At 46.0% G+C, this 17,897-nt stretch overlaps 1 protein-coding gene across 3 annotated transcripts in view; it reads left to right on the top strand.

The window, feature by feature from the left end:
• Myo16 (myosin XVI) overlaps positions 1 to 17,897 on the top strand; it is a 420,999-nt gene that overhangs the window by 387,116 nt on the left and 15,986 nt on the right. For all 3 annotated transcript variants that reach the window (XM_057752554.1, XM_057752553.1, XM_057752552.1), the window contains one exon: positions 9,003 to 9,094. In XM_057752554.1, coding sequence (XP_057608537.1) covers positions 9,003 to 9,094 — 92 coding nt within the window. The remainder of the gene's footprint in view (positions 1 to 9,002; positions 9,095 to 17,897) is intronic.

Here is a 17,897-nt window from a genome sequence, read left to right as displayed (position 1 = left end):
GTGTGCTCACCGAAATACGGACACAAGGAGGCATGAACTGCTCCTCTCAAGAAAGTGACCCTGAGAACATGAGACTAGAAGGGACAAACATCCCACAGCGGTGGCAGAACTAAGCTACACGGGGCCCAGAGACAGATTCCAGGTGTCAGAAATCACAGGTGTGTTGGGGGGGGCACAAAGGGAGTGTGAACGATCATGTGCCAAAATAAATTTGGAAATGTGAACATAGACACATTTCTATCAAAACTCTAGACAAAAAGCTTAGCAGTCTCCAAATAGTCAATTGACTTTGTAATTGAACCTCTTCCTACAAGGAAACTTCTAGATCCAAACGCCAAGTGTAAAGCAGTGAGAGTTATAGAAAAATATGGTGCGGGGGGGGGGGTTTCACTGGGAGAGAGAAGTGTGTAGACCCAAAGAAATGGGGGGGATGTTAATTAGGAGAAAATTATTTTCCACACATTTAACCAGCTAGGGTCCTTTTCCGTTCATAGACAAAACACAATCAAGTAAAAATTTGGCTCAAAGACAACAATCCAGGCAAGGCCATGCTCAATGGAGTCTAGCCTTGTCTACACGAGACAATAATCGGGTGTTGAAGGAGCTGTGGGCTGTGTTCATGCCGCCCCAGCTCCCGGTCGCATGGCTAGCTTATGCCCCAAAATAATGACACACAAACTTTTAAACACTGCTTGGCCCATTTCTATTCATGTGTGTAGCACCCCAAGGAGCGCTTACCGGGAAGATTCTAGCCTACTTCCATCCTGGGTCGGAGCTTTATCGCGTCTGCCGGGGAGAGGGGAGCATGGCGTCTGCTCCAGAGAGCAGAGCTGTCGAGTCTGAGCTCACTTCCTCTTCCTCCCAGCATTCTATTCTGTTTACTCCACCTATCTAAATTCTGCCCTATCAGATGGGCCAAGGCAGTTTCTTTATTAGCCAATGACCTTCCTCCATCAATCGGGCATTGCCACACTCAATGGAATCTATCCTTGTCTACACATAGGAAGTGTAGGTGAAGGCTGAAGGCTGGGCCTATGCCCACACATCTTTCAGAATTTTAGGGAACCAGCAGGGCCTGCCAGAGTCTTAAGGATACCCTCTGGGTAGATGCAGGGAAAGGAGAATCTTGGCTTTCAGTGTACCCACTGGTGACTTCCACAAGGGTCCAGTGGGTGCCAACTCAGTCGTCAGACAGACGGTCCTGGTTAAGATGGTTGGGCCATAGCAGCAGACAGTCACGAATCTGGAAAAGACAGGTGGGGAAGAGGGTGAGGTGTTAGGGTAAGAGAGGGGCCGAAGAGGGCAGGAAGGGAGAGTAGCCAGAGTGTGGTATGTCCATGTGTGAAATTGTCGAAGAACTAACATAATAGACTCCCAATAAATCCTCCCAGGAGAGGGAAGACCAAGTCCCCTCTGTCTCAGAGAGCACCTGAGTCCCCAGGGAGACCATTGTGTTCTTGACTGAACAGTAGTTACAAGACTGCATTTCAATCAACAAATAAATCAGAGAAGGGGGAGGAAGGCACCTTCCCTTCAACTTAATATCTCATTCACTTTTGTTTTATCAAGAGCATAGTTAAAAAGTAAAGGCTACAACTGGGAAAATGGTCTTATGTGAATCCAGCGCAGGATGACTTGAGCCTCCCAATCTGACACGTCGGAGCTGATGAACTCACAAGCACCGTGAGTTTCCGGTCTCTGATATCATTTTCCTGGGACTATTAAAATGCCCAGTTCCAGGCCCTGTCAGATGGACCCTCTGGAAGTGTCTGTCCATTGACGCAAGGGCACAGCCTGCAATGAGTCAGAGAGTGCTAGGCAGACGGCCAGAAAAATGCAGCCTTAGCCTTACAGAGCTGAGCAGCTTCCGCACATGGAGCCTGGGACTTGCACATGACCATGGCACTTCTGGAGGAGAACAAGATTTTATTTTATTTTATTTTATTTTATTTTATTTTATTTTGCATGTGTATGTGCATCTCTCTCTCTCTCTCTCTCTGTGTGTGTGTGTGTGTGTAGATGCCACCTGTGTAAACGTACCCGCGGAGCCCAGAAGAGGGCGTCCCTTCCCCCTGAACACTACTCCCTCCAATACAGTGTCATCCTGCCCAGCAACAAACCCCATATCCAACACAATAATATCCAACCACAGGGTGGAACTTAACCTTTCACCTTCTAATTTTCTCCTCTTCAAAGGTCATTATGCAAGGCTATACCAGGACTTTTACAGGGAACCTAGTAGGATGGGGTTAGCCCAGAGTTAGTTAGTGTTCAGTTAAAAGTATCTGTTCACAAGTTGTGGATACTGAACTCATGCCTGAACTCATGTCCTCTGGCAAAGAGGAAGAGCAGCAAGTGTTCTTAACCACTGAGCCATCTCTCCAACTTCTGGGGGTGAATTTTAATATGGATTTATCATGCTCGTGCCCAAGTACAGTCAGTGTCCATCCTAAATAAAGGTTCCAGAAGCAAGTAAATATCTCAAATAATTTAAAGTTCCAAATGAGTCAAAAATAGCACTGTTTTCTAGGAAATGGTTTCTCTGAGTGCCAGGATCTGCATGCTACCTCTGTTTCCCAGAAATAATCATGTCTGCTCATTTGCTGAAATACAGTTATGTGTGGCTAATTATAGCGATCGCTTACTTTAATTGCCATCCTTTTGCTGATGCGAACACAGACTTGGATACTTTTTTGTGTGTATTTAATTATCCCCAGGACTTGCCGTTATTTATCATGGCATTCGAGAGCCGCCTACCATGCTAGAACGCTTCGGCTCCATCAAACAAAAATATTGTAAATATAAAGATGTTTATTTTTGTGGCAAAGTAGAGATATAAAAAGTCCCAACTAGGACATTTTATGATCAGTGTGATTTTCTTTCTTGCTGCTCAATGAATATGCATTTTATTGCTGAGCATCAAAAAAAATGGCAATTAAGGCTGGAGTCGTTACATTTGAGCTTACATTTATCTCCCTTCCTTTTAGATCTATTGTATTCTCTCCCTGTGTGTATAGTCTGGGTTGTCTTTGTCCATAAAGGCTGGATGAGGGGAAGGACTGTTGCTCTCATGACAAAATCTGACTCTCTGCTCTTGAGCTCCTGGGGGTAGCAAAGTATGGTTTCTAGTCATACCTTGAGGCCAGGGAGTCTCGAACAGGGTCCCATAAGTTATGTGTCTGTCTGCATCCTCCAACATTGTTTTTGAAACTGGACAGATTCTTCAGAGCTCACAGTGTTGTCTGATTCTAGTCCGAAGATCCAGAGTGAAGGAAGCCAGCCTCTGCGTCACAAAGGAGAGAGTGTTGCCTTCCTCTCTGTTGAGAAGCAGAAGGGGCCTTGACTTCCAAGCCCTGCCCACGCGTCATGATCAGAGACATTCTGAATTTATGTTCAAGTCTCTCTAACTTGGACCTTGTTTACTTAAATGTTCTCTTACTGGTGTGGGAACGGCGGGTTGAAAGCCAATGGGCTAGGCTTATGCTTTGCCACGCCCTCCAGTGATGGCTTCCTTGGGGCTTAGGAGGTCGTCTTGCCAGTATCCACCCCAACTACAGCCATGGTATGTAACCTTTCACTTCCCAATTTTCTCAACCTTAAAAGGGGGTGATGCAAATGGCTATGTCATAACTCCTGTGGAGGACCTAGTAGGGCAGTAGGTTACAGTAGCCCAGTCTGTTCAGTCAACAGAACCCATTCACCAAATCCAAAGGTTTTCTAAGTTTGCCTGGAGACGCTATATGTGAAATTGATGAGGGCGTGGTAATGAATTGAATTACCAGGCTGCAGCACAAGAACTCCCCCCCCAAATCTTAACTCTAGGTTCTTTATTTTTATTGGTGGATGTATTAAAGATAGTGAGACTTTTATTTAATGGACTTCAGTATTTTATGTTGTTCTTCATTTTTGTTTTATTTTGTGACGTTTTAAGTATATAGTCATTCTAATGTTGATAATTAGAGCTCTTAATCTCTTTTATCCCAGCATGGGTGGCAACGTTGTTCACCGTTTGAGATGACTTGACTGAAAAGGGTGTTATTTCTCTGAAGATCCCTGGACCTTGGGAGGAGGGATGCTGCACACTCTATGGCCTCTCATCCTTTATGCCTTGTCCAGTTGTAGGTCCCTGTATCATCAGAGAGTTGCCGTCTGCTGCAGGAAGCGGCTTCTCTCACGAGAGATGGTGACGCGCTGACGTGGGTATAGCAACAGGTCATTGAGTTGTCGCAGTGTTTGTGTAGCAGAATTCCCCGCGAAGACCTGTGGCCTGTCTAGGCTAGTCCCTAAAGACTGTAAGGCCTTTGATGACTTCCAGGAGACAGTGTGGTCTGGACACAGCAGGGCAGTTGCCCCTCTGAACTCACGGCAGTGACAACAGCATGCACAAGGCCTAGACAATCTCAAGCCCCACAAAATCCCAGCATGCAGAGAGGAGGTGAACACAGAGTCCCATCCCTAGTGGAGGAGCTGTTGGGAAGTCTTATTTAGTGCTGCGGCTCCTTTTGCATGGACCACACCCCCGAGAGAAAACAAACACAGGTGAAACCATTAAACTGGGAAGGAGCTTAGATCTAGGAAGAACTGGGGGTTTGGAGAATATGACGAAAACGTACATCTTGTGTAAAATTCTCAAGTTATAATCGATCAAATATTATATTGTTGGTATACACACACACACACACTTCACCTCCTTTGCATGGCATGGTTCCCAGCTGCTGCTTAGCACCTTTGGCTCCCCTTTCAGGAGATCCCAGCAGAACTGAAGTTCTCCCACTGCTGGCTACAGCTACAGAGACCTTCTCTGGCCCATGTATCTCCTGGCAGGGTGTGGCTCCTTCTTACCTTGTTCTCACTCAGAGGAGACCCCTCTCCTGTCAAGTGTCCCTACTTACCTACCTTTGTCCTCACCAGCCCCCCTCCTACGCCTCTACAATAACACCCACCCTGGCCTGCATCCTCCATCCCTCTCTACTGAGCCCTGCCACAGATCCCAGGTGTATCAAGTCCTCAGCAGGTGGGAACTGTCTTTCCATGCAGGACTTTTTTATAATGTTGTTGTCTTTCCTGATCCCTCATGTTTCCATACCTCCATCCCCCTCCACTGCCCCCAGTTTACCCAGGAAATATCTTGATGTGTGGGGGTGCATTTGGGGTTAATGAGAAACCTGGTACCAGGAATCCACAAGCATGGCCACAGCTAAGACTCTTAGCCATAGTGGAGAGGGTTCCTTCACTGGCTTTCTCCTGTAACCAGATTGGTGGCCGCCCTAGTTGTCACCAGAGAGCCTTCATCCAGTAAATGAGAGAGGCAGATACAGAGATCCATTTCTAAGCACTGGACTGAACTCTGTGAGTCCTGTTGAAGAGAGGGAGGAGGGATTGTATGAGCCGGGGGATGTGGGGGTGTGATGTGTGTGTGTCAAGGTCATGGTGGGGGAACCCACAGAGACAGTTGACCTGAACTTATGGGAGCTTACCAACTCTGGACTGACAGCTAGGGAGCCTGCATAGGACCAACCTATGCCCTCTACATCATGGTGACAGTTGTGTAGCTTGGTCTGTTTATGGGGCTCCTAGCAGTGGGATCAGGGTATGTCCCTGGTGCTTGAGCTGGCTTTTGGGAACCCATTCCCCATTCTGGAATGCCTCGCCCAGCCTTGATTCAGGGGTGGGGGGAACTTGGTCCTGCCTCAGCTTGATGAGCCAGGCTTTGTTCAGATGCCCATGGGAGGCCTGCCCCTTTCTGAATGGAGACAGAGGAGGAGTGGATGGCAAGGGGGTGGATGTGAGTTAAGGGGAGGGAACGGAGGAGGGGAAACTATGGTAGGTATATAAAATAATTTAAAAATTAATAAAAAATATTGTCATCTCTTCTTAGAAGTCTATAGTGTCCCCAGTTGCCTGCAAAACATTGTCATAACCCCACAAAATGCTTCCCAAACCCTCTAATATCTTGTTAGCTTTACCTTCCGATGCGTTCTCCAGTTCCCTGAGATGGACATGCCATTCTATGGGCTGTTCCTTGTGCAGCCTTGGGCCTCCTGGCCTGTCTTGTCTGTGTCCTCAGCTGGGCCAGCGGTTCCCAGTTCACTTCACTAGGACTTTCTTCCCAGTTTGCCCCAGCAGGATGAACCCCTCCTTTCCTCAGACCCCACCCAGGAATACCCACATTTTATGTTCTGTACTTCCCATGTAGTCAAATAAAAACACAATCTGAGGTCTCTACTAACATTCGCTTCGTTGTGACTCACTAAATAGTGCTCACAGCTGAGCCGTGTTCACGCACGGACCCCACATTCTTTGCTGGGTGCATGCATGTGTAGACCACTCTGAGCCATTTTCCACTGAGGCAGAGGCACCTATGTCCTTAGGGGCATGTGGGCAAATGTCCTCCAAGGGTCCCTTCACCATCTCCCAGGTAGGACTCTTTGCTTCTCCCTGCGTGGAGGCCCTTCTTGTACTCTCCCCAGCCCAGATTCCATTTCTGCTGTCTTCTAACTAAGTATTCGCCCGTTAGGCTATGGGGTTCTCACCAGTGGACCCCTTTCTTTTTTCGCCAGTATATTTCTCCACATCGTGCTCAGAGAATTCTAACAAATATCTCTTAAATTTTATCCATTTATTCTGTGGCAAGCATGCTCAACTGCTGCCTTGGTTGTGGACGTGTGGTCATGGTCTAAAATAATCTTTCCCTTTAGGTACCAAGAGTCAAGCTTCTAATTTATGAATTGTTGTTCTGAAAGATGGATCACACTCCATCTGCCTTTGTCCTCCTGTTTGTGAGACGCTGAGTACTGTGGCTCAGATGTGAAACAGCCACAGAAAGGCTCCCATGTTGGTTTGGGAAGGCTGTGGAACTCTTAGATGGTGAAGCCTCAGTGGAGGGCTTGGATCATCCTAGAAGCTCACCTTGAGGCTTTTTAACCCACCCACCCTCCCTGCTTGTTCATTCTCTGTTTCCTGACTGTGGACTCATCTGACCAGTGAGCCTCTTCCTCCTGCCCCTATGCCTCCTTCACCTGATGGACTGTGCCTCCCTAGAACTGCGAGACAGTAAATCCTTTCTCACGTTGCTTCTGTGGGGTCATTTTGTTAAAGCAACAGAAGTTACTAGGATGTCAGATGAACTGGGCATCTGTCCTGCCTTGAACTTGGCCCTTTGTACCCCTGTCTCCATCCCTCATCCTTCATGTCCTCTGACCACTAATCTCTCTCCAGATGGCACCTTACCTCAGACCTGCAGGTTCCTGTGCACCTGTCTAAGTTCTCAATTATGCCACACAATTGTTTGATGGGACACCACACCACACCCTCTTCCTGTCCTGCTGGTGATCACCACTGCTCATGATCAGAACCCAGTCTTCATCACCGCACCCCTCAGTGGCAGGGCAGTAATCACCCATAATCAGTCCTGTCCTGATTTGTAACACTCTTTCTGGGGAAGTGTGAATAAGTGTCTGACTCACCCTAGACAGGAACTGAGCTGATGACAAAGCAAAGTAATACCACCAAAATCCAAGGTAACAAACTGAATAGGGGCAAGTATTACTCACAGACATTTTCTCTGAAAGCCCACCCAGTCAAAACTAAAACTCTACATGAACTACAGACAGCTCAACAGACTAGAGGGCCTCCTCTTGCTAGCAGTCCTTAGTGCTTATATAGCCTTGGAAATGGATGACCTTGTAAAATTGGTCAGTTTCAGGGACTTCCTAGGACTAGTGAGTTGTTGTCTTCCTGAGTTTTAACTAATGCTCTTTAGAACTTTCTGAGCCTTGAGGACCCTTCCTCAGGGTGGATGTTTCATATTAGAGGAAATTGCTATGGAAAGCATTGATGAATCTTTCTACATGAAAGCATGCATACATTCACCATGAGGGCAGACTGGCCTGCCTTATACCGATTGGACTCAGACTCCCCCCAAGGAACTGACACACGCCTGTAATTGGAAAAATGCACAGTGATTTCCTAATGATTTTTAATTTAGGAATCATGTATATGTTTAATCAATTAAACTGTGCTAGTTAATTATGTTTCCAGAGGAGATGAGTAATTGCTTCAGTATTTAAAGTTCTCTTGGTTGAATTCATTCCACTGGGCAGTTATTTCTTTTTTTATCTGTTCATGTTTATTAATCAAGTCACTTGGGGCAGTACACGCCATCTCCATCACGGTGGTTCTCAATCATTGTAGGGGAACAGATCTGTCCCCAAGGTGCATTTAATAATGTCTAAAATCATTTTGACTGTTATGAGCCAGGGCGCATTCAGTGAGGAAGGCCAGGGATGCGACTGTTTATGGTGCACAGGGCAGGCTTAGAACAGAGAATGTACAGGCCAAGTGTCAAGGGTCAGAGCCGGGCCTGTGTGTGCAGGATAATGAAGATGGTCATCTGCTGTCCCCTGGGAGGTCTGTGTCCCTTGGAGGAGAGGCGTGTGCGTTTCCTGAGGGTCAGAACCAGTAGGTTGTGATTGGCCAGTTTTTCTCCCCTCATGACCCCACCTGTGCAAGCAAAAGGAACACAGTCACGGTTTCCATGACACCCAGGTGTGCTTGGGTCTCCTGTTTCTTCAGTTCTTGCTTTCCCTCCATGCTGCCCCACAAATGAAACCTGAACTTTCAGCATCATCCAGGTGGGAAACAGCACCGGTCTTATGCTTCTTTCTTCTTAGAGGGCTTTTGAATGGTTTCCAGGCTCTAGGAAAGATCGCTCCCTCCCTCCCCCCCTTTCTCCCTTCCTCCCAAGTCACATCTGCCTTGCTCTGAGTGGTTTGCGGTCATTGTCTCTCTGGCAGTACATCTCCTTATTTGTTTACCGAAACTGCAAGAGCTTAAAATATTCCCATCTCGCTGCAAATCTGAATATTCAATAAATAACTGCTATTGCCTAACACTTTAATGCATGGAATATGACAGTGTCTGTTTATTAACTAAGTACGAAGTATTTTTTTCTTTCGGCAAGGTGATACAACCTCACCGCATCTCTGTGCTGACCCCCACAGGTTTACCTGAGGATGATGGATGCTCAAGGCTGTGTCTCAGTGGCATGGGGACCTCATCTTTTCAGAGACATCGCGAGAGCCACACCACCCAGGTAAGGGCACTGTGTACTCCTCTGTGCAGGAATGAGTGGAATTAAACCAAGGCAGACAGCTGCTGAGTCATGATCACCTGTCTCCTTCCTGGAGTGAGAACTAAGGTTGTTTTCATATCCATCCGTGGTCCTTTGTCTGAATAATTTCTCTCTCTCCTCCATCTCAGCTGCCTACAATTTTATACTTGTTTTGGAAAAAACAAAAACACAATGTCCCAAACAGCTAAAGCTAGCATATTTTAGTAGAGTATTATAGATATGGCTTTTGCTGCAATGCTTTCAAATCAGTAAATGGTGGTGGTGATGATATGAAACCTTCTGACAGGGGTGGTGTTTTCTGCATTTGGCCTGGGTTAGAGTAGAAGGTTACAGTGGCTGAAACTTTAGAAATAACATCTGGATGCCCTGAGGTCCAGTGAGTGGTACGTTGTTCCTTCTCAGAACGTCCAAGTTCTGCATAGTCAGCTGCCAAGAAGGAACCCAGGGGAAAAGCTAGATGCTATAGCACATGCTCGAACTTCACGTCAGGAACGGTAGAAAGAAGTCAATTCCTGGGGCTTGCTGGGCAGCCAGCCTTGCCTTCTCGTTGAGTTCTAGACCCTATCTCCTGAGGGACAGCACTGAGGATTGACCTCTAGCCTCTACATGCATGCTCTTAAACATGCATATGCACCTGCACACACACACGCCTACATAAAGACAGCTTTATGCATACATTCACATAAGCAGATGCACTCATACATATATGCACACACACACACAAATAAGCATGCAAGATACTGCTTATTGTAAGAAGATGTTTAAATTAAAAATCCTGTGTGCATGTCATGATTACATGCTCATGCTCACCATGTGACCTTGGAAACTGCACCAAAGTAAAGGTAATTCAGGGAAAAGTGAAACACCAGTGGTTTCAGAATGCAAAGGAAGCCAGGATGGAGTAATCCTGTCCCAGGGAGGACAGCTTTCGGAGACATATTTGATGCCATGTAGGCACAGCCTTATTATGAGCTGAAATTTTTCTAAGTAACACTGATGAGGTGGTGTGAAAAAATCAATAATTTTAATCTTAGAAATAAATCTCTACAGTAGGCAATCTGCAGAAATCACTTCTACTGATCTATAGGCGCTGGAATGAGAGGAAAATGCTGATTGGTAGGATAATAAATTGCCCTAGCCTTGCCTGTGTTCCTGAGAGAGGCACCCACCCTGCAAGCACTTCAGACGCCCAGTATTCCCTGCCCTGTGTGTACTGTGTGACACTGGGGCCGCCTGTGTTGGAGCTGACGCCTCTGTGTGGCACACAGTGAGAAGCTGCCCGCTCTGCCCACTCAGCTACCGTACCGTGCTTCAGGAGCAAGGAGCTGGTTGAAATCAGGTTTGGGGCTGAGGCCTCTGAATCTTTCTGTTCATTCATGGGTTTAGCTAAGAGTTGGAGGACATGGGGAAAGGTTTGGGGAGCTGTCTCCATCTCCCATTTTCAAAGAGGCTTTCTCAGATGTGAAGCCCTTCCTGGCAGAAGTGCCCAGTCACCTTACCCTGTCTCCCCAGACATGGGAATCCACATTCTTCCTCTGTTGTACTGACTGTAGGAGCTCGAAGGTAGCAGCAGATTCCTCAGTGCCAAAAGCTGCGTGTGACAGGACACCATGGTTTAACTGCCACACGTCCCCGGGATTTATCTCTTCCCTGACATTTATAGAGGAAGTCTGAACACAGAGAGATATGCCGCCTCTTAGATTTTCTGCCAGAACAATTCCACAGAAATTGCATGAAACACAGTGCTGAACTTACTGGTCCTACAGCCATGGGATTAAGGCGAACCCTCAACGGAATTCCTGTCTGAGGTTGTTTGTGTTTTTGTAATTAGTGTCACTAATTACATTAGTATAAAAATAATAAAGATAAAATGCATTCTAAAGAAGACAGAGTTGGTTGCTTGCCAAGGTCAGATGCCAAGTTGAGACCACATACCCTGCTTCTAAACGGCATTTAGGGTGAGCTGCTGAAGGGAGGTGGGGAACTGTTTCACCTCTTCATGCCCTTGTATCTTTGGTCTGAAGACCACAGTGGGCAGTCGTGGTCTTGCTTGCTCAGGGCTGGTCTTGCTGTAACGCCCCTCCCATACTTTGATGAGCCGTAAGAAAGATGCTCACTCTTCCTTTCTCTGCTTCTACAACAAGAAAAGCACATGTGAGGGGCTCTGAGCAGCTCCCTACTGTAGACAGTGGGGAGGAGACCTAAAGCACAAGGGATGAGAGGCATAGATGCAGCCCTTTTGGGGGGACTTCTGGGACACAGCACAGGAATGTCGGTCGGAAGTCCACTGCCCACCTGTCGAGCCTTTTCTCAAGACTTCTGAGCCTTCTGATTTCCCAACTAGCCCCGCCCACTGACAAGGCCCAGGGTTCATTTCTTATGCCAGCAAATACGCCTGACTGACACAGTAAGTCCATTGTTACTAGCCATGGAATTCGTTTATTTTCACATGAGTCTCCTTTACAGTAGGTGAACAAAGTCACTAAGTTTATTCTGTTTGGTGCTCAGAGTTGAATTCTGTAGGTTGGTGGAAAGGATGCTCTATAACTGATCTGTACTTCCAGGCCTTTTCAGTTCATGGGTGTGTGTGTGTGCGTGTGTGTGTGTGTGTGTGTGAGCTCGCATGCACATGAATGTGGAGATCAGACAACATCTGTCATTCCTCAGCTGATATCCACCTTGGTGCTAGGCCAGCCAGTGAGTCCCAGATATCTGTCTGTTTGTTTGTCGCAGAGTTCTGATGACAAGGGCCACCGTGCTCAGTATTTTCTTCTGGGTCTAGGGGATTTAAATTCAGGTCCTTCTGCTTGCAAGGAAAGTATTTTATTCACTGAGCTATCTCCCCCGACCCTTACCTATTCTTCATATAAACTTGCAGTAGTATCAGGGCCTCCGTGAATAGTGCCTGCTCCTTTCCTCGAGAAAAAAAAAATGCAGTATCTCTCACTGTAGCTTTTTATGAACTCGCAAAATGCAGTGCCTTTACATATGAACGAGGAAAGCTAACTTTCAATTAAAGTAGTCGAAGATCTCAGACACTGAGTCTTCAGTTGTCCACAGTCCTGTAGAACTCCTGCATGCTGGCGTGTCACTGGATTGCTATGTCAGTGTGTCCTGTAATGAGCCACAGTAGAATAGTTGCATGGCCCTAGGCATGAATAACACCAGTAATGAATCAGAGCAGAATTGCACATGCTGGGTTTTGGAGGATCTTACAGATGCACAGATAGAAAGGTATTTTTTGGTTTTTTTTTTGTTTTGTTTTGTTTTTTGTTTATGCTTTGTTTTTAGGTTAGAGAGGCATTGCAGGCTTATGTGGGAATTAGGCAGCATTTACAGGAATAATATGACACTTATCTGCTACAGTTTATGAGCTTTGAATTCTTTTCTTCAAGGTTTGTGTTACTTAGCAGGATTTGGTCTCTTAGAGGTTAAAGCTGGGGAGAAAGGCTCAGCAGTGAGCTGAGTGTATTGCTGGCACGTCCAGCCCAGAATGACTCCCTCTCCCTCCCCGCCTTCTCTCCCTCCCCTCTCCTCCCTCTCCTCCTTCTCTCCCTTTTCCTCCCTCCCCCAAGGATCCTCCTTCCCACTGTCAATGTGCCCACTGCCAAACTAGAGGGCCCAGAGCCTGTCCCAAGAGGACAGCCTGGAGGTGTGCAGACAGGATGGCAGCAGAAGGAGCACATTTCACCAAGTATCTGCTGTGCGCTTGGGCACGAGCCCCGCCTCCTACACATTGCTGCAGTGCCCACTCCGGACACTGTAAGGGAGATGTTTCTCTCTTCTTCTCACCGTGTCTTATTTACATTCACACGCTCGCTTTGCACCAACGCCTTTGCGGTTCTCCTCAGGCTCCCTTCCACAGTTAGACTGCCGCCTTGCTATCTTTTATTTTCATGGTGGACACATCTGGCCCAAACTTTACAAAACACTTCCTTGGCATTTCAAGGAACGCATAGTTACTGTGAGCATCAGCCATATCCAGATACCCATCATTAGAGATCATTGATGGTTTTTGACAAATGCATTGCAGGCCAGCTTCTGCAGCCTTCATAAATACCTTGTCCACCCCGACCCAGCCGCTGGTGGAATACCAGACTGGGATCAATAGAAAATCGACCCAAACCAAGGAGCAAATTGTTACGTGGTTTGTTTTACTGAACCATCAAAGAAACCTTTTTGTAATGTCATGCATCAACAAGATGAAGAATAACAGGCACTAAATAAACTCAATGTTTGCTTTCTATATTCATTATATTTGTGGTACAGGCTGCTGAAAATTGTGTTAGCGCAGAATTTAAACGGACGGTCGGGGAAACAAAGATATGAAGACATGTTTGGGTTAAACATCAGAGTGCCTCTAAAGCCCACGACACAGAAACTAGGCAGTTCTTACAAAAGAAGCTGCCTACCTGTCTGTCCTCATCATCTGTTCTCTGTCTGTCTGCCGTCTATGTATCTGCCTGTATATTTATCATCTATCTGTCCATCTGTCTGTCTGGTTATCCATTTTTTTATCTGAACTATAAGCAGAAGGATACATAGACCAGGAAATGCCTTCCCACACCCCAGCTTTCAGGGAATCAGTATTCCACCCCCGTGACTTACGTGTTGTGTGTGAGAAATGAAGATAGTAAATTACTTTGATGGTTTGAGTGAAATGGCAGGGCTTTCCTCAGGGGCAGGCCATGCCCTGCTTAGATAAGTAGAAATTTGAAAAAAAAAAAGTAGATGCTGTCTTTTGTATTTTTGTGTTGTTCTCTATGAGTGACCTGAATATGATAAAATTCATAGTACTTAATATTTAAGGTATTAATCATTTATTACCAATTAGTTGAATTCAATTATATATTTTTTTTAAGAACAAAGATGAGAAATCAGAGGAGTGGCCACATGTGCAAAGAAAAACAGATTTGTGGTGTCTGCACACTGACCATCCTTGGTGGAAAACAAGTGGCTAGCCACACACATGTATAGGGAGTCATGTTGGCGCTGAGAACCATTTATATACCATTGCATTGGTATATAAATATAGCAAACATAATTGCAATATTAGTTTCAAAAATGTATTTAAATATTTAACTAAAAGTGGAGAAAATAACTAAATAAGAATTTCAGATCTGTTTGCATGCAGGTATAGATTACTCTTTAGATTATTTAAAGAAGATAACGTGATATGAGCAGCGTAATGTCTCGTGTTTTAAAGGGACTCACAAAAAGGATCGCCACTCCTATCATGACCAATCTCTCTCTGGAGTCAGTAGTCTAAACACCAGCTAGACTTTAACATAATAGATGGAATCTACCATGTAGGAGAATTGACTGAATCTAAAGGACCCAGTACTTAGTTGGAATGTGAAAGAAATTGGTGTGTGTGTGTGTGTGTTGGGGTATGGGTAGGTATCTGTGCATGTAGGTGCATCCATCCAGGTGTGTACATACACACACACACATGAATGAGTGACGGCAGAGGTCACTTTGGTGTCTTCCCATATGGCTCTCCACTTTTTTTAAGTAAAGGTCTCCTTCTAAACCTAGAACTATTTCAGCTAGCATAAATGGCCAGCATCCCCCCCCGCCCCCGCCAGAATCCTCTTGTCAACCTGTCAGTTGTGAGGTTCCACACACACAGCCATGCATGCCTGGTTTTTTTTTTTTTTTTTTTTTTTTGGTTTTTTTCGAGACAGGGTTTCTCTGTGGTTTTGGAGCCTGTCCTGGAACTAGCTCTTGTAGACCAGGCTGGTCTCGAACTCACAGAGATCCGCCTGCCTCTGCCTCCCAAGTGCTGGGATTAAAGGCGTGCGCCACCACCGCCTGGCTACATGCCTGGTTCTTATGAGAGTGGAGAACCTGAACTCAGATCCTCGCATGTTTCCCACTGACCATTGCCTTAGGCTCATATGATTTTTTGATTTTTTTTAAATTATTATGGAATATTATGAACGTATTTTGTTTAAAGCATGGTGCTTAGTTAAAAATACTACTTCAGTAAGCCTTAGCATTTTGCTGTATTAGATTTAGAACCCTGTTTTTAAAGGAATCTTAGTGGAGTCCTTGATCCCATGCCTCCTGCCAGACCAGTGACTCATCACTCTGAAGTCAGCAGAGTCCTCATCGTCAGCTTCACTTTGCCAACGAAATCCATAAATCATAGAGTCCCCATAAAATAGCAGCTGACACCGGGCATGCTTTCAGTCTAAATAAATACATTGCCCTACAGATTGTTCTGCAACTGTTTTTCTGGTGTGATTGACTGATTGGTTGATTGACGTTGCTGCATTGTTCTGTCTCCTTTTGATACGTTACTGTCTTTCTGATATTTCAGCCTTAGTGCCAGCTGTGGATTCAGTGAGAAAGCATTAGGATTGAGATGTCGGCCCGTGGGACTAGTGGTGACAGGCATACCCTTGCACTTATCAAGCCAACATGGCTTTTAGCTTCCCCAACAACGTCAGAAGAAACAAACTAAAGGGGACAGGAAGGGTCTACGGACACAGCTCCGCCCCTGCCTTAAGGGCAGTTGCACTACCTGGTCACCTGGGACCCCAAGGTGAGAGGTCCCCCCCGTCCTCTCCTCTGTCCTCCATATGTACACAGCTGCTGCCATTGTCCGGTGTCCGCTGTGCCCTGGCCCTCAGTTCACCAAAGATGCAGAGATACGGTAACGCTCAGTGGCCAGAAACTACCATGTTTTACTGTGAGTCAGTCTGGTCCACTTTGACTCTTCCCCATATCCAGTTTTTATGTAAAGAATGCCTTGAAGTTCCTGAGATCATGTCCATAATTTGACAACTTGGCAACCTCCTGGTTTCTTACCTGCGTATCCTTGTAAGTGGTTGTTGTGTTGCCTTGCTGATTGGAATAGACATCTACCAAATTTAGTCTGCTGGGGCCAATCATACCAGCCCTTCTTCACTCCACAACTGACCTTTACTTCATAGTTGGCCCTGTCCATCTACCTGCATAGAAACTCCCTGGCCGGCATTGTCAGTTTGCTTTCAAAAGCCATTGTCTCGGTTTGCTTTCTGTTGTGGTAAATGCACCATCACCAAAAACAGCTTGGGGAGGAAAAGATGTATTTGGCTCATGCATCCCCATCCCCGTGGAAATCAGAACAGGAAAGCAAGACAAAAACTGAAACAGCAGACATGGAGGAATATTGCTTATGGCTGGCTCCCCATGGCTTGCTCAGCCTGTTTCCTTACATAAGGCAGGACCACAGCCCAGGTGTGGCCTCCCTCTGGCTCCATCACTGATCAAGAGAATGATCCACAGACTTGTCTGCAGGTCAGTCTGTGGGACGCAGGTTCTTCATTGAGGTTCCCTCTTCCAGGATGGTCATGGATCCCACTGAGCTGACAAAAACTAACCAGTACAGTCAAATGAAAGAAAAGAAACGCCATGTGCTGGAGAGGGCTAGCTAACCACCTTGGCGGTTGCCATGCTGACCACCCCCAATGCCACCTTCCCTTCCGGATGCTCTGACATCATTTCCTGTTGACTCGGAGCCCATCCTGCAATCTTCTTTTCAGTCCAGGATTCTCTTTGTTTAAGTTCTCCGCATTTTTCTTCCCCTCCGTAATTTACAAGTTGCTTACTTCCCTGACTGGGCTGATGGATGTTTTGCATTTCCTTCTCTATGAATTGCTATTCTGGAAAGGGTACCCCTGGTGAGTTTTCCATGTCCTGATCCTCTTTAGGCATCTACCCCTGGAAGTTTGTTGATAGACTCAGAGTGGTTAGCCCTCACCTTCTGGGTCTCTGTTTTTGTTGTTCTGTTTGAGAAAAATACGGGTAGGAACCCAACTGCTTGGGCTTTGGGTTTAGAGCCATGTCAGTGGTGATAATTTTCATTTCTCTGATCAGAATGTATTTGTCATGCGGCACTGGCTTCTGGGGCCATGCTAAGAACATTGCCAGAAATGTCCTCTGTGCTTGCTGTGACCTTCCAGTATCTTCTTTTTTTTTTTTTTTTTTTTTTTTTTGGTTTTTCGAGACAGGGTTTCTCTGTGGTTTTGGAGCCTGTCCTGGCACTAGCTCTTGTAGACCAGGCTGGTCTCGAACTCACAGAGATCCGCCTGCCTCTGCCTCCCAAGTGCTGGGATTAAAGGCGTGCGCCACCACTGCCCGGCTTTCCAGTATCTTCTTTAGCATCATCGTCCCTTACTGGGCGGTTCCCTCTGCAGTGCTGTCCTTGGTACTCTGTCACACAGAGCTCTTTATGGTTTGTTTCTTTGTAAGTGTGCACGTGTGTGTGGGGGTGTCTCTGTGTATGTCTAGGTGCAGGTGTGTATTGGGGAGGGTACCTCTTAAGAGGTGTGTGTGTGTGTGTGTGTGTGTGTGTGTGTGTGTGCACATCCATACGCATGCACGCATGCATACAGCCTGGTGCCGTTGAGTACCAAACGCGTTTTAATTACTTTTGTATTGAAAGCGCACGCCAGCACTCAATAAATTGCCAGCTCAATTTAATTGTCAACCCAGTGGCAGTCCTAGAAGAATTACGGCAAATAAATTGATGTAATATTCCGTAGCTTTATTAAATATTTTTTATTTAGGCCCATGTTAAAAATACACCAGTAAACTTAGTAAATAGGACACTCACACTCTGGAAGAGGAGGAATCGGAAAGTCACACGGCGTGAAGGGTTCCAGAAGATCCCGTGTGCGGTATTCTTACTACTGATCACAGCCACATAATTATTTAATGCATTTAGCCATATATGAAGCAGCTTAATGCACATGATTGTGTGTGTGTGTGTCTA

Source organism: Chionomys nivalis, chromosome 20 (genome assembly GCF_950005125.1).
Source record: "Chionomys nivalis chromosome 20, mChiNiv1.1, whole genome shotgun sequence".
Lineage (NCBI taxonomy): Eukaryota > Metazoa > Chordata > Mammalia > Rodentia > Cricetidae > Chionomys > Chionomys nivalis.
The sequence above is the reverse complement of the archived record's forward strand: the minus strand, read 5'-3'. Positions and strand labels throughout refer to the sequence as shown.